Raw genomic sequence first — 15,867 nt, 5'->3', positions numbered from 1 at the left:
TGGCCTCGGCGCAGCCTCCCCAACATAAAATATTCATCAAGAAAAACTCCAAACAGCACCGCTGCCTTCCGTGTCAGCCAGGCCCTGGGGATGGAAGCTAAAAATAGGCAGGAGGTAGAATTGCTGACAACGGGGGCGGGGAGGGGAGGAGGGCCAAGCGCCCCCCATGGGCACAGGCACGCTGGCGGCGGGGAGCCCATGTGTGCTTCGGGGGGACAGATGGTGTCACACGGGCGTCCTCAAGGGAGTCTATGCGCAGGATGAGCCAAAAACCTCTCTGGGGAGCTGCCCACCCTCCCTGCCAGAGGCTGGGCCCCAGGCCACTGCCATGAAGAATCAAAGACCATCTTTAATTAGCAAGCCGGAACAGCCTGGATCAGCTGCAGCCGGCCGTGGTCGCTAACGGCCGGCCCCTCAAACCTAGGGATTCAGACACTGTCCCCTTCATTCAGGCGGGTGTCTTGCCCCACCTGCTGGGCACCAGCACCCCTTCCTCTGGGCTGGCCCTCCACCTGTGGCCCACAACAGGGGTTTCTAGAAAGAGGACAGGCACATAGACTGGCCCAGACCCAGGACTGCTTTCTGCCTCTGTGAAGGTCATGGGTACCCCCACTAAGGGCTCCTGGCCCGCAGGCACTGTCCACAGGAGGCCGGACCCCTGGCTCCTCCTGGCGGCAGCACCGGCCTCCCCAGCAGGCTGAGTTCCGGGGTGCATGATGGCCGGGGGCAGCCCACAGCAGCTGCCGGGCTCCTGGGCGGGCGAGCCTACAGCTCAGCTACGGCGAGCACTTTGGACCTGGCCAGAAAACCCTGTCAGTTTACAGTTACTCAGAACGAGCCTTTGCGAAATGAAGACGGTCTGACTCCTCGGCTGTGCTTACTCTCGTACCCACGTGGGGAGCCCTGTAGCCCGCGGAGCCCCCTCAGCTGACAGCAGAGGAAAGGCCCCGTGTGGTCAGGAGGCTGGGTCCCGGGGCTGGGCCTGGCCAGGATCAGTGGGGTGGCCTCTGGTGTGTTCTTGCCCCCTCCTCTCCCCTTTCAGGCGGCCAGCTCCAGCCCCAGACCTCCGAGTCCCTGGTTCCTCTGACCCAGATAGTCTCTGGGAAATGGCTCCCCTGCCCCCAACACCAGGCCCCACTCGAACCAGCGGTCTGTGCGGTCCTCCTCGGAAGGAACCTCCTTAGGCAGCAACAACTCTCCCAGGGGATGCCGATCCCCACCTCCTGCTTCTTCCCTCAGGACTCTCCCCAGCGTCTCACACGGTCCCTTGTCCCCACTTGCTTACTGGCTCCCTCCAGAAGGGCGTCAGCTCCAGCGGGAGGGCTCCCCAAAGCACAGCAAACAGCAGCGGACGAGTGTGGCGCTCCCAGACACGTAAAGTAGCCCACAGAGCCCTCACCACCCTTCGCAGCAGGCACTACACTAGGGCTGTCCCCGTGGTACAGATGAGGAAACAGAGGCACACCCAAGAAGAGTGAGCCTGGGACCACACAGTCGTGCACCAGCGCCCTGACCAGACCGCAGGCAGCAGACGACAGCATGTGTGCATGTGACAGTGGGGGTGGTGTTAGGATTAGAGTCCCTGGGGTGCTCAGGGACATGCAGGTGCCGACTGTCCAGAAGCAGGACACTGGGCAGTGTGGGGGAGGAATGTGGCTGGAGAGGCCAGCAAGCCCATCAGCCACCCACGGGCATTTTCCTGAGCCCCACTCTGTGCCGGGTATCCTGGAATCACATGATGGGCGGATGTGCCAGAGGATCGGAGATGGTGCTGGCTGCCGGGAGATGATATGGGGACGGAGTCGCTGGGCAGTGGTAGGGGTCAGGCTTTATCTCCAGTGTGGAGGGAAGGTCATCTAAGGACGAGCTAGCTGAGAAACAGTGAAAGGACCTGGCTCCACAACAGTCTGAGGGAAGGCGTCCAGGCAGACAGATAGTGTGTGCAAAGGTCCCGAGGCAGGAACAAGTCTGGGACCTGAGGCCAGAGAAGCCAGTGTCACTGGACCCTGTGCTGAGGGCACAGAGGCTACTGAGCAGATCAGGCAGGAGAGGGAGAAAACCTGATTCAGTTTTAACAAGCTCCCTGGGCTCCAGTGTGGTGTCAGGTAGAGGGCAGCTGGCCTGGGGCCATACCGGTTGGGGCTGAGCAGTGACCCAGGCAGCCATGGGGCATAGGGACAGTGGGTGTGGGGGCTGAGCAAGAGAGGGGAGAGAGGAGCCAGGCACGTTCCCAGGCTCACTGAGAGAGGGAACCCATGAGGACCAGTGGGATTTTCTGGGGAAAGACAACGAGTTCAACTCAGGACAAATCACGTTTGAGATGCGTGCTGGGACCCCACGGGGAGAGGCAGAGCTGGCAAAGCTGATCGGGGCCTGAACAGTGAATGCAGAACAAAGGTCGTGGCATGAGGCCTGGACCCAACCAAGGAGGAGGGAAGGGCACAGCAGGCAGCCATCAGGGCCTGGTGTTTTGGGGGTCATGGATTGACCATCTGGACACTGCGGTCCTATGCCAAGGGAGCACAGGCTCCACCGAGGCCTGGGGCATCACGCCAGGCTGGTGAGGCAAAGGCACAGAGCGTGCTTGGATCGGGCCGCGCTGTTGGAGCCCAAAGGCCAACGAGAACAGGGAGCAAGTATTTGCCTGTGTGAGACAGAATTCAGCATTTGGGATGGGGCACTGTGACAATATGGAAGATGGGACAAGGGTCCAGGAGAGAAGTGGGGAAAGCCTGTGTTTGAGGACCACGAGAAGCAGGCGAGGTTCTGAGAAGTGGCCCAAGACCGAGAGACAGGTGGCCGCAAAGGTCAAGGCCTGGGGTGGTCAGGGGAACAGACACACATGGGCCAAGGGGACAGGGTGGCAGCGGAGCCATGCTGCCAAGGCTGCGGGGCTGCAGGGCAGCGTATGGGAGGCACACCCACCCCTACTCCTCACACTCAGGCAAGGCAGGTCAGAGGGCTGTGTGGGGCTCAGGGCGGCGGGGGGTACAGCTCTGACGGGGTCGCTGCGGGGCTGGGGGAAGGGGCACGTGGGAAAGTGAGGTCCTCCCTGCGGCCTGTCTGTCGCAGGTTCTCGGTGCCTGCTCTCCTCCTGCTAGAGGCTCAGGCTCTCCCTGGGGGCAGCGGCAGGGGGCCACGAAGCGCCAGCTGCTTGAGAGAGGCGCCCCCGGCCCCAGCCACTCTGCCCGCTCCCCCTCACCCCACGGAGGGCAGGGAGCTCTGACTGCAGGCCCAGGAGAGCTGCCTCTAGCGACAGGCTCGGGAGCAATCAGGAGCGGCCTGAGCCGCCCCAGGTCATGTGCTGAATCCGAACCTGGGCTCCCAGGATGGGGTGCACGACCCTCCACAGGGGCCTCGGCCTTGTCGACCTGAGGGGTCCTCACCGGGTGACAGGGGAGCCAGCAGTGGGGGCCCCACTCCCCAGGGCCGGGGTGGCTCTGGGGGTGGCGAGCAGCAGGAGGCAGGCTGCTAGTGTCTGGACGTGGTCCAGGAGGGACACCTCTGCGACCAGCACTGGTAAGGGATGTGCGAGGCTTCCGGTAGAACCATCACTGGCCTCGAGGGAGACCTTAAGCAGCGAGCGAACACGCATACGTGCGTTCCTTCCGCAGTCCCCGAGTACCTTCCAGCCAAGCACCCTCCCCATTCACCCCCCCTTCCCCATCCCCACTCTGAACCTCGGCTGCCTCTGGCTCCCTGACTCTCCTCGACTCTCCCAACGTCCAGCACTTGTCAGGTTGCTGGGATTCCAGGTCCGGGACACTGCGGTGGCAGCAGCCACTGGGTCCCCAATGCCCAGCCCCATGCTGTTGGGGTCTGGCTCAGTCCCCATCAGGCAGGACACTCAGGCCAAGGCTTCTTGAGAACCCAGCCCTCGGGAGGGTCCTCAGCCCCATTTTAGATTTTACACACAGCGCCAGGAGTCCCTGGGCCCTGTACTCAGCCTTGAGAGAGAAGCCCCAGAGCAAGGAGCCGGTGAGGAGGGCCCTCTTGTGCTGTTGGCCCGGTCTGACCTCACAGCCCCCAGGGGAAGGCCCTCCCGTTTGAGGGGCAGGACAGCCAAGGTCACCGGGGCAGGGAGCGGCCAGGCCAGGGCCTTGCCCCCCAGAAGGGCGGGCGCTCACTCACCAGGAGCTGCGGCACAGGCAGCGACCTGCCCTCCTGGCTCAGGGACACGTAGGTGAAGAAGGCACTGGCCGCCCGGTACCGCTTCTGCGAGTCGTCCACCACGGGGTCGGCGTCCACCAGGACCTCGATCTCCATGGACTTGTTGCTCGTGAAGGTCATGCGGCCAGAGATGGTGATGACACAGCCTGTGGAGCACATGCAGCCAGTTAGCGGGGCGCGAGGGAGGGGCGGGGAAGGGCACAGGCAGCAGCGTCCCGGAGGGCGTTAGAGACACCGGGTTAGGCAGCATCTAACAACTACGGGGACGTGGAAATGGCGAGCTCTTGCCACGCCTCGTTACGGCGCCTGAAGGCTCACCTGCCTCGGGAGCAGGTGTTTGCTTTCAGCGTTCATGTGATCACTCGGAGTGGTGGCTGTCACCTGGTCCCCTGCCTCCTGGAAGGGGCGGCCCCCAACCTGCTTTCAGGCGGCTGCGGGGTGGGCTGGCTCCGTCCCTCTGAAATCACGTTAAGGCCACGCCAGCCCACATTGTCCACCCTGTGACCTTACTTGTGCCCGGTACCTTCCCAGCTCCCTGGCTGTTCCTGATGCTGGTCTGACGCTTGGGTACCTGGCGGGGCCGGGGGTCCCGCTGACCGTGGTCCCACGTCCCCCGGGGCCACTGCGTGCACTTCAGCCCACATCCTCCCACCCTTGTGTCCTCTGAGACTGTGTCTGTGCCGTCAGGCTCTCTGTCTCTTCAGCGGCTTGCTCACGGGACCAGAGCTGTCCTGGGAGCTGCCCTGCCACACAGCCGAGGCCCTGACCTTGGCATGGTTCCCTTGTTGATCACGATTCAGAGTCCTACATTCCCACACCACTGTCCCAGCTGTCCCTCCCCCTCTCAACCTCAACCCAACACCCCTGTCCTCCCCGTGGCCCTTGGGTCAGGACTACCCACCCTGGCAGCTGCTTCCCAACCTAGAACCCGCCCCCCGCCCCGCTCACGGGCTCTCGTCTGCCAGCCAGCCTTGGCGCTTCCTTGCCTTGCTGCCTTTACGTCACGGAGCCCAGTGTTTTCCTATACAGACTGGACTTGCCTCCCAGGGTGACCACGGGGAAGACACAAGATGAGCCAGGTGCTAGCACGGGGCCCACTGGAGGAAGGCGCCTAGCACGGTCATTATCGTCACCCATGGGTTGGTTCCGGACCACAAGGCAGCACCAAGCCTCAGGACTTCTGGGGTGGGGGGCTGACACCCGGCTGCACCCCCAACAACGAGTGGCCAGAACGGCTCCCCCAGCCCCATCCCCAGCATGGCCTCATTCCAGGCTGGGTTCAAGGCCATCCCTGTCCAAGCCTGGCACACGATGCTGAGTCCCACTCCCCGGAACCAGGGCTGGCTGTGGGGACCTTTTAACAATCCTGGGAACCCTGATGTCCCAGCTCCAAGGACACAGGCACAAGACACGTTTAAAGACCCAGGAGGACAGAAAGTCAAGACAGCATGGGGACTGTTAGGGGTGAGTGTGTGGGCAGGCCAGAAGCAGGGGTGGTTATTCCATGTTACAGAGTTCCAGAATGTTCCATGCCACATTCAATTTCATACTTACAGGGAGTGCTTCAAGTCCTGCGCAGCCACTTCCAGGAGGGAAGGCCACGCGGTCAGTGCCGGGGGCATTATGGGAGCTCTATGAGGACAGAGTCACATACAAAGCACCCAGCACACATGAGTGTGTCCCAAGTCCTGCTGCCCCGTGAGACTCTGCCTCCGTGACCCACAGGAGCAGCCCCTCACAGGCTCACCAGCCTCTGCCGGAGTTACTATGGGCGGCTCGGCACCCGGGGCAGGATGAGGACGCGCAGACCCATCTCCCTGCATCCTTCCCGTCATTGTGTCTCCTCTACCCCCGGAGAATCTGTGATGGCCACGGGGGCTCTCCTAGAGGACGAAATCACATCAGTGCTGCTTCTGGTTCAGCGGGTCAGGACACCCCTGAAGTGCTCTGTGGTCCCCAAGTTGAAGGCTCTGTTTGGAATGACCCCGTGGGCGCACCTACGTTTGGAAACGAGGTCACACCCCACGCGTGAGGATGCCTCGCCGGAAGGCTGCACACCGGCCCGGCCATCCTAGTCACCCCACCCAGCCGGGCGGCGGGATGGCTGATGAGAGAACGAGCGGCTTCGGGCTCCACCTGCTCACGGCCTGTGACCACCGCTCCAATCTCACAAGCCCGGGGGTGAGCAGGGGCAGGTGCTCACCGCCCAGAGGGTGGTGAGGACAGCGGCCAACACATGCGCGGTTCCGGTGGACAGAACCTGCTCTAAGGCTTGGCTGGGGCTGGCTCCCCCTTCCTGCCACTTCCTTGAGGCTCGGGCGGTGATTTCTCCGGGGACTAAAGCCTAAACCAGATGCCAGCAGGCCCCTTCCCCACGCAGGGATGGGGCAAGGCCGTCGACATGGCTCACCGGGGAGCATGGGGCTTGGACACAAGGCCAGAGGCAGGATGCCCAGAGATCTCATGGGGATGGGGTGTCAGGCTCCTTCCCACAAAGTCTGGCTCATTCCATCCCAGGTATAGGGGCAGAACCACAGGAAGGGCGTGCCAGGCCTACCCCAACCCTCGCCTGGGACATTGGGACGTCACGTGAGACAGGGAAGGACCGCAGCCAGGACCGTTCACTTCCATTTCCCCAAGGAACTGCAGGCGGGTGGATGGGAACTGCGGGGCACGGTCCCCTTTGTGGGGAACAGCAGAGGCAGAGCGGTCCAAAGTGCTGAGACACTGTCTGGGGACTTTCCCACTAGGTCACATGTCCAAATCCACCCAGAGGACCAGGCATGACCAGTTTACGGGGGGAAAATGGCCCCTGTCATCGGCGCTAGGAGCCACAAGCCTGCCAGGACAGGCTCCGGGTGTCAGGCCACCCTCCTGGCCAGGGGTGGTGGGAGAGTTCAGGAGGGGGCACCAGTTCTCTGAGCTGCTAAAGTGGGAACAGACAGCCATTCCCCACTGAGTGTCTCCATGAAAGGCAGGCTCTTGGAGCGGCCCCGAGATGGCCCACAGCCCGGGCGACAGGGCTCTGAGGAGGACCTCAGGTTCCGCAGGTTCCGGGGCGCACTGGGCAGGTGGCCAGCCAGGACCCACACTGGGCTTTGGCTTCCTCACCTGCAAATAGGCACAGGAAGCAGCTCAGGGAGGTTGTGAGGAACGGTGAGCCTCCAAATGTGGCCACGTGGAGGTCACTCGCCCACATTAATTTTGTTACGTGGACGTGAAGTCCAGGACAGAAATTTCTGGTAAGGTCTGAGTGCCTTTCTGTTTAACAACCCTCCAGGAAAAGGCCCCTTAAGCTAAGGGCAGACTGAGCCCACACAATGCTCTTGGGGGTCTCTGGGTGCAGAACTGCACCAACACGGTAATAAGTAACATTTAAAGCAGATCACATTTTCCTTATTCTGTAGCGAGCGTGAATACGTTGGCCAGGAGTCTGCTTCTAGTGCCGTCTACATGACTCAGAAGGGCTACAGCATGCACGAGGGAGACTTTATGTTTTCAGCTTGTGAGGAACACCAGGTAGCAAAGCATTAAAAACCTTGCCCTCTCTCCCTGGGTCCCAGGAGATCAGCACCTGTGCCAGATTGGACGCCGAGACGTGACCACAGCGGTCATGGTCCCCGCTCGGGGAGGCCAGGGCTGCAGCTCAGCTCGCCCAGCATGTGAGCGAGGTCTGAGAGGCCGGGACTCAGGACTCCAGGACCTAAGTACCCTCTGGACCCGACCCCCAGCGCTCACCACCCCGCAGCCTCGCTGTGAATCCCCCGGGGCCTAGAGGTGCTGGGTTCGAGCAGCTGAGGGGCTTCGGGCAGACTGAGCAGCGTCTCCTCGCCACGTCTCCCTGAAGCCCGCCAGGGTTGAGCTACTTCTTGCTCTCCTGTGTTCTCTGCGAGGGTCCTGTCTACAGAGCGTTAGGAGAAGACACAGGGCGGGGAGAAGGCAGCGCTCAGAACTGGTCTGGAGCTCTAGCTGCCTGTGTCGAGCGGAATTAACAGACCACGACGGCAGGGGGAGCAACAGCCACCAGGGCTGTCCATGTCCTAATCCCCTGCCCCTAGGGGTTTTGTGGCCTTGTGTGGCAAAGGCGCTTTACGATGTGGTTCTAAGGGGGCGACCAGCCTGGACTATCCAAGTGGGCCCAGCGTCGTCGCGAGGGTCAGAGAGACACCATCCCGCGACTCTGGAGACGGAGGAGGCCCCGAGAGCCGAGAGGGCAGGCGGCCTCTAGAAGGCGGGACAGGCGAGCAGGGATTCTTCCCTACGGTCTCCAGAACGGCCCCCGACTTCAGTCCAGTGAGACCCGGGTCAGACTTCAGTGAGACCCGGGTCAGACTTCCGACCTCCAGAACTGAGACAGCAAATCCGCGTCGTTTCCGCCGTGAAGTTTCCGGTAAACTGTCACGGCGGCCCTAGAAAATCCACACACCCACCAGGGCTGCTGCAGCGTCGGGTGCCTTTGACGCGGTCCCGTGGGGGCTGCGGCCACACTACCTCGTAAGTGACCGCAGAGTCGGGAGAACGCTACTTTACAAACCTTTATGTGGATTCGTCATATGTTTCTATCGCTTCATGGGACAGTCCCGTGTTTCAAGCAGGGACTCTATGACAGTACGAGGAATCTAGAAATTTGATGCAGCTCCAAGAACCAACAGACAAACCCCAAAGGCAACTGGGCCAGGGTCCCGGCCCGCCGGGTTTGCAGTGGGAAGGGTGGTCGGTGGTTCACTGTTCTATCAGGCCTGGAAATTAAAGGTTCTCTTGCCACAAAGTATCCAACTGAGATGAAAGGAGGCCGAGGCCGCCGTACTGTCTGGTATCTTGTAAGCGCTGCCAGTCTCCTGTCTGGGGGCTCCAACCGCTGGACGCCTAACTGAATTTGGAGCTGGAGCTTCTGTCAAATTCCTCTTGTGAATTCCAGAAAAAAGCAGAGCCCCGTGGGTACCAGCAAGAAGCCAAGAAGTAGGCCTGTCTAGTGAACGCCATCTGGAGCCCCGAGCTTGGAGCGGGGTGCCCTGCGGCCTCGTGGGACAGCTCTGTGCCCAGCGCTGCAGGGAGCTGGGTGGTGCTGGGACCCCACTGAAGGGGGCACTGGGGCACTAGGCTTTGTGCTGAGTGTCCACAGGACCTCTAGGGTCTACGGAAACCCCTCCCAGAGCACCAGGCGCTGGGGATGGAGTCCAGACCGTCCAGAGACCAGCGCCGCCCGGCAGACTTCCTGCGATGGTGGGAAGGTCCTCTCTCTGTGCCGTGTAATACAGCAGCCACCAGCCACGTGTGGCCACTGAGTACTGGAAATGCAGGAGGTGCCACGGAGGGGCAGCATCTGCCATTCTGCTTACCTTTAATTGTGGCCGGCAACTGGTGTGGGGAACAGCCCGGCGGTGGCCCCCAGGCAAAGCTGATGAGATGGAGGGCACAGCCAGAGGCAGGACTAAGTAACCTCAGTGGGAAAAGGGCCCTGGGCCAAGGCCAGTGCCAGAGACACGGAGGGAGCGGGGCCTTCCTTGGGGCTGAACTCCCCTAACTGTGAGAACTCTTAGCCGTGCTTTGCACGAGGCTCGAGAAAGCCAGGAGAGTTTCGAACCCAACCACGTGGGCCAGCCGCCGCTCCAGCAGGTTCGTAAGGGTCAAGGGTGAATGGTGCTGCATTTGACGTCCAGGCTACGAGCTCGTCACCCGAATGGCAAGGCCTGGGCCATGGCAGTGGATGCCCGTGTCAATGGAGCCCGGCGGTGAGGAGCCGGCTGTGCGGCCCAGGGAGGTTCCAGGCTGGAGAAGTGGGGATGAGCAGGCTTCCTGCGGCTCAGGGCAGGTGCGCCGTGTGTCCCTGGAGTGGGCCGGATGGCTCGGCACTGCTCTTCCCACAGCAGCCGCGCTGCCAAGGGTTCCAGACGTTAGGGACAGCTCAGTGTTGGAGCTGCAGAGAGAGCAGCAGCAGCGAGTGCTCCTCAGAAAAGCACAGAGCTAATGAAGTAGCCTGGTGTGTCTTACATAACACAGCCGGGAGCATTTTCTAGAAGATTCCTCACTTCCCACCCAGTCTGGGGAGAATGGCTTCTCCACACACAGGTCCAGCTTTAAGTGTTCCCGCCTGGGCTTCCCGAACCATGACAGTGACAGCAACCACATGCCACCATTATTGTCTTCAGCCGCTGCCTGGGCGTTTTCATTCCTCATCCTGAAGGAAAACGGTCAGCAACGGGGCAAACGGCCTATGAAAGTAAGTTCAGTCTTCAGGCTTCACCAGCTTGTCCTGAGTGACACTGGGGGTCCCGGGACAGCCCAGCCCACCTCGCAGGGCTGGCCACCCCTGCTGTACCCCGTCCAGTCAGGCCCCTGTCAGGAATGCCACCCCGTGTGCCTCTCTGAGACGCCTGGCCTCCAGAGCCATGAGACAGGGCGTCTGGGGTACGTGAAGCCCCTGGTTTTGTGGGAAGTCATTAGAGCAGCCACGGTGAACTCACAGGGACGTGGTACGTGTGCCGGTCACGCACCTGCCTTTCTGCACTTTTCCCCACCCTGTGAGATCAGCCGTCAGAGGGTGGGGGGGCCCTCCCAAGAGGGGCAGTGGCCTCTTACGGTGGCACCGTCCAGGGTGGTGTGACTGAGGAGGCCGGACACTGGCTGTGGGCCACTGCCGCCCTGTGACCGCAGCCCTGGGGTGCCCACCTGCTCAGCCGCCTGTGTGTGTCTTTCCCGTGAAAATATCATTACTTCAGAAACAGTCCTTATGCTGGTCCCATTCTACAGTCAACTTTGGGACGAGTTAGTTCGATGCCCAACGAAAAGGAGGGCAGCTCCATGTGCTGTGCTGTTTATCTGTGTCCCGGGGCTGGGCCTGTCTCCTGCCCTATGGAGGAACACCACTGCTCCCTCATCAGAGAAGCCAGCGAAGCAAGGGGCTTCTCAGCTCTGCTCCAGCGGGGCTGCTCCTGGGAGTCAGGGCCTGGGGCTGTCCCCCAACCCTGACTACATGACTGTCCTTCTCAAAACCGGGCGTCCTCCCTCCTGAGCCCCTAAGAGTAACCCCTTCTCCGAGCTGGGTGCTGACTTTACCGTCGGCCCTCACGGGGGAAGGACTCACACCTGTGTGGGGAAAGGGGCGACTGGGGGCAGAGAAGAGATTTTATCCACCTCACCCTTTTGCAAAAGAGAAAGTGAGCTAGTGTCTGCCAGAAGCAAGCTGTAAGGAGAGACAGCACGTGTGGTGGGCGGAGCAGTGCCCCACACCCCCACGTGAGTCCAGTCAGAGCCTCTGGATGTGACCTTACTGGGAATAAGGATCTCTGCACATGCCGCTGATTTAAGGCTCTCTAGATGAAATCCTCCCGGATTATCTGGGTGGGCCCTAAATCCTGTGACCAATGTCTTTACAAGAGGCAAAAGAACAGAGAGAAGGGAGAGGCCACGTGAAGGTGGAGGGAGGATGCAGTGACGGGACCATGAGCCAGGAAATCCGCCCCCAGAGGCTGGAAGAGGCAGGAAGGGGGGCTCCCCTAGCACCTCCAAGCGGTTCTGCCCACACCTGGATTTAGGACCTGGGGCCTCCAGACTGTGGCAGTGCAAAGGTCTGCTGTTTGAAGCTCCCAGTCTGTGGTCCCCTGTGGTGCAGCCCCAGGACACAAACACCCTCTCCAGGGCTCTCCACTTTGCCACTGCCCCACTGCGGCACAGTGTGCAGGGGTCCCACCCGGGCTCCAGGCCCCTTCCTGCTGGATCAGGGATGGCAGGAGTGTGGAGGCTACACGAGAGCCCCCAGGATGGGGTTTCACGGGATCTCGACAGGTTTGCGTCAGAAAACCGAAGCAGAACAAGCTGGTATGTGGGTGGGCACAGTTTTGGGCACACTCGGATCGCCGGCTGTCCAGAGTCCCCAGTGGGCAGGGTCACCCCAGCCTCACACTGCATGTCCCCAGAAAGGAGCAAGGCATGGGGAAGGGGGAGGAAAGGAGCCATGCCTGCAGAGCCCTGGGGCCCCCAGAACTGGGGACATGATGGGCCCATCCTGTGTCTGCAGCAGGTGTGGCCAGGGCGCTGCCAGACCCGAGACCCCACCTGGGACACCGGTGCCGGCTCCCCAGCAGAGCCATGGCCCAGAGGAGTCCCCAGCTTCACACGGGGATACTTCTCTGGAAAACAACAAATAACGTGTGATAGTGTCTAACAGCGCCTGGGGGACACTGGGACAGAAATAGGCCAGATTCCATAGCTTTTAGTGTGGTCCACATTTCTTTATGTACAAAGCAAGAAGTGATCCGAGAAAGCAGAAACCCCCTCTCTGCTCACCAGGGGCTGCTGGTGAGGGGTCCGGGGCAACACAGACTCCAGGCCGGGGCTGGGATGCCGGCGAGGGGCCTGGGCAGGGACTGTGTGGGTGCAGCGGGCAGGTCTCATGGCCCACCCCTCAATCTGCCTGTTGGAGGAAACCCTCCAGAGTAGGACGTTCTGCCAGAACTACGCCTTCTGAAAATGAAGATCCTTTCTCTGTGTTTTGGAGTAAGAGGAACGTTTCAGAAACCGACAGTATCTGTCAAGGACAGCTGCACACACGTTGCCCCAGTGACTTTCATGTTGCTAAATGGGTCCTAGAAAGGGCCCTGTCCTCCAGGAGAGTTCACGGTCTTGCCTGCAAATCAGTAATTCACACGGACCAGGAACCAACCATTCTCCTTCCTCAGCTCCCCCTTGGAAGTTAATTCTGGTCATACAAAGGATTGGGGTGAAGACTCTGGTCATTCTTTGGGAGCTTCCCTGAGCCACACAGCACATCTGCTGAGCCGGCCGACGCGGACACTGGCTCTCCAGGAAAGTCTGTCTCTTTTCCTAGTTGGCACTTCTCAAAGGGCACTTGGGAGACACGGAACAGAGCAAGGTCCTGGAACGTGAATGCCTTTTCCACTATGGATTTGAAGTTGTGTTTGACAATGAAGTTGTGATCGCAGAGACTTGTCTGGGGAGTGGTTCTAGAAAAACAGAGGCAGGGAATCCTGGCACGGGATTCTGCCTTTCCCAAATGTTCGTGCCACCATGGCACTTGATACCACAGGCCCCTGGAGGACAATCCAGGACAACAAGACCCACCTTCCGTGGACCAGTTCTAAAATGGCGTTGAGGTCTGTGTGGCAAACATCCACCAGGTACGAAGGGATTGTGCGAAGCAGACGGAGTGGAGCCAAACACCTTTTCTGCACCCTAAGATCGCCCAGACCCTACTAGGGCATGCTAGACTTGCTCTCGATGGCCCCGGGCAGGCAGGCAGGCCTCTACCCTTCCAACGCCAGGACCCTTCCGGCCCCGTGCTGGGGGGCTTCCCCACTAGTGTGTTCAAGAGAGAACGTGCTGGCAGTGCTGGCCCCGCCGCCTTCAAGGGTCGGGAAGGCCTTGGAGGGCTCGGGACAGACCAGTGTCACCACCGCCACCCCCAGCCAGGGACTGGTCTGACCCGACAGCTTTCCCAGCGAAGCTGCTTGCGAACAATGACAGGCTCCCGCTGCAGTGACGTCACCCGAGCCCACAGCAAGCGCTCCTTGTCCAGGGCACCGAGCCTCACCACAGAAGACACAACACACGTGGAAATCACCCTGCGTCGGGAGGGGACGTTCACTCACTTCACACCCTCAGCAGTCTCATGGGGTGGGCGTGAGGAGCTGGCCCTCTCTCCTGGGAGGCTGCCAAGTCTCCGGGACAGGGGGAGTCCCAAACCCCAGGGCTGCCTGGCTGCTGGCCCATGGGCTTCTCTGCTCGGATCCCACCACTACTTATATCGTGGCTTATCTGTTCCTCCCCCAGAGGAAACGTGGAAGGTCTGGGGCACCGGTCACCGGAGCCGTGCTTGTAAGCTCTTTAGAGGGCTCCGTTCGTGGAGCATTTTAAGAGGGTCTGGTGGCGTTCCCCAGCAGCATAAAGGCCCCAGACACATCTGAACTGTGCGCGTTACAAGTCTGAAAAACCCAGCCCACCAATCCTCGCCTCACGGAGGCGTCAACAGGACAAAGCGCAAGGCCGGCTTCCCGGTCCTCCGGGGAGATGCGCAGACACGGGCTGCGGGCACGCGGGGCGCGGACCACCAGCAAGCTGGCCGAGGGAGCCGGAGCGCCAACGACCACCTGGTTTCTGTCTGTCCGCAGAGCCCGTTACCTTTTCTGATCTTGTCGTGAAAGTCGATGGCGTCCACGGAGGCGGTGACTATGTTGGTCTTGCAATGACGCGCGGCCACGATTCCTGCCACCTCGTCCATGAGCTTCATGGTGACGCCTGCACGGACAAGGGGCACACGGCAGGTCAGACACGGGGAGGCCACCTCCCACCCTGGAGCCCAGTTGTAAAAGACAAAGCCCTCCCAGTCCCCAGCAGCCGGGGCCGTTGCGGGGGTGACCGGGCACGGCTGATGCTCCTGCGGGAACCTGTGCGGGAACCTGGCTTCCTTAGCAGAGTCTGCAGACAACGGACCGCAGCTGACGGACGAGGCCACTCACGAAACGATGGTCCTTTTCCCACCCTCTCCAGGTACCTACTCCCTCAGGAAGTGAGCTACAAACCCTGCCGCATGGCCGCATCCGAAGTCAGGTCGCAAGCGTCAGCGAGAGCGCGGAGATCAGAGCCCGCACACACGGCCGGAGGGGATGGAAGCGGTGCGGCCGCTTTGGAAAGAGGCGGGAGTTTTTCAAAAGCCTGAACAGAGTTACCTACGCCCCGGCGGTTCCTCTCCTACATGTGCACCCACGACAACTAAAAACTCGTGGTCACACAAAAACTTGTACACGGATTTCATGACCGCGTCACTCACGATGGCCAAACAGGGGACATGAGCCACATGCGTGTCAACTGATGAGCAGATGGGGAAGTGCGGCCCCTCCGTACAGTGGGATATGATCCAGCAACAAAAATGAGCAAAGCCCCGACCCACGCCGCAACACAGAGCAGCCCCGAAAACATGCTGCTCAGGGAAGAAGCCAGGTCCTAAAGACCAGACGTTGTAGGATTCCCTTTATAAGAAAGGTCTAGAACAGGCAGAACCGTAGAAAGCAGATTAACGGTTGCCAGGGCTGGGGGGTCAGGGGGAGATGGGGAGTGAGAGCTGGTGGGTGTGGAGCTTCTCTTTGGGGGGACGAAACTGTTCTAATGTTGACTGTGGTGATGGCCATGAACCGGAATACACTGGAAATCAAGCACTTGTGACGGCGCGCGAATCGTCTTGGTAAAGCCATTACATAAAACAAACACACCCGAAAAGCCGGCTCCCGGCAGGCCAAGGTGATCTTAAAACATCAGGCTGCAGCCGTTGGCTTTTGCTCAACTGCCCCCTTACTTTGACGGGCTCACAACTGCACACCTGCTGGTCTCCCTCCCCCAACACTGCCCCCCAGGAAAACACTTGTTACTTACTTCGTATTCAAACATTAAACCATGTTTCTCATTAGGCTGAACTACATGAAATTGCCAATATTCAACCATGTTTGACCTATAAAAGGAGCAGAGTGAGATGAACCAACCTAATAGCTATCAAAAGTCTTAGAGGGCACATGGGCGCTCAGTGACTTAAGCGTCTGACTCTTGATTTCCGCTCGGGTCGTGATCTCAGGGCCGAGACTGGCATCTGCCTCTGAGCTCCGCCGGGGGGTCTGCTAGAGATTCTCACCCTCCTTCTCACTCTGCCCACCCAACGCTTTTCTTGTGTTCAATCCATCAGTCAGTCAA

General features: G+C 60.5%; 1 protein-coding gene across 9 annotated transcripts in view; it reads right to left on the bottom strand.

The window, feature by feature from the left end:
* Positions 1-15,867, bottom strand: part of ACOT7 (acyl-CoA thioesterase 7) — a 96,987-nt gene that overhangs the window by 11,268 nt on the left and 69,852 nt on the right. For 3 of the 9 annotated variants that reach the window (XM_047724975.1, XM_047724974.1, XM_047724976.1), the window contains exons 7-9: positions 14,308-14,424; positions 11,310-11,353; positions 5,809-7,281 (exon numbers count right to left, since the gene is read on the bottom strand). In XM_047724975.1, the coding sequence (XP_047580931.1) occupies positions 6,922-7,281; positions 11,310-11,353; positions 14,308-14,424 (521 nt within the window). In that variant the 3' untranslated portion in view covers positions 5,809-6,921. The other 6 variants (XM_047724977.1, XM_047724978.1, XR_007126528.1 and 3 more) reach the window with 5 other exon arrangements.

Source organism: Lutra lutra, chromosome 4 (genome assembly GCF_902655055.1).
Source record: "Lutra lutra chromosome 4, mLutLut1.2, whole genome shotgun sequence".
Classification (NCBI taxonomy): Eukaryota; Metazoa; Chordata; class Mammalia; order Carnivora; family Mustelidae; genus Lutra; species Lutra lutra.
Note: the sequence above shows the minus strand (reverse complement) of the source record. Positions and strands in the feature narration are given on the sequence as shown.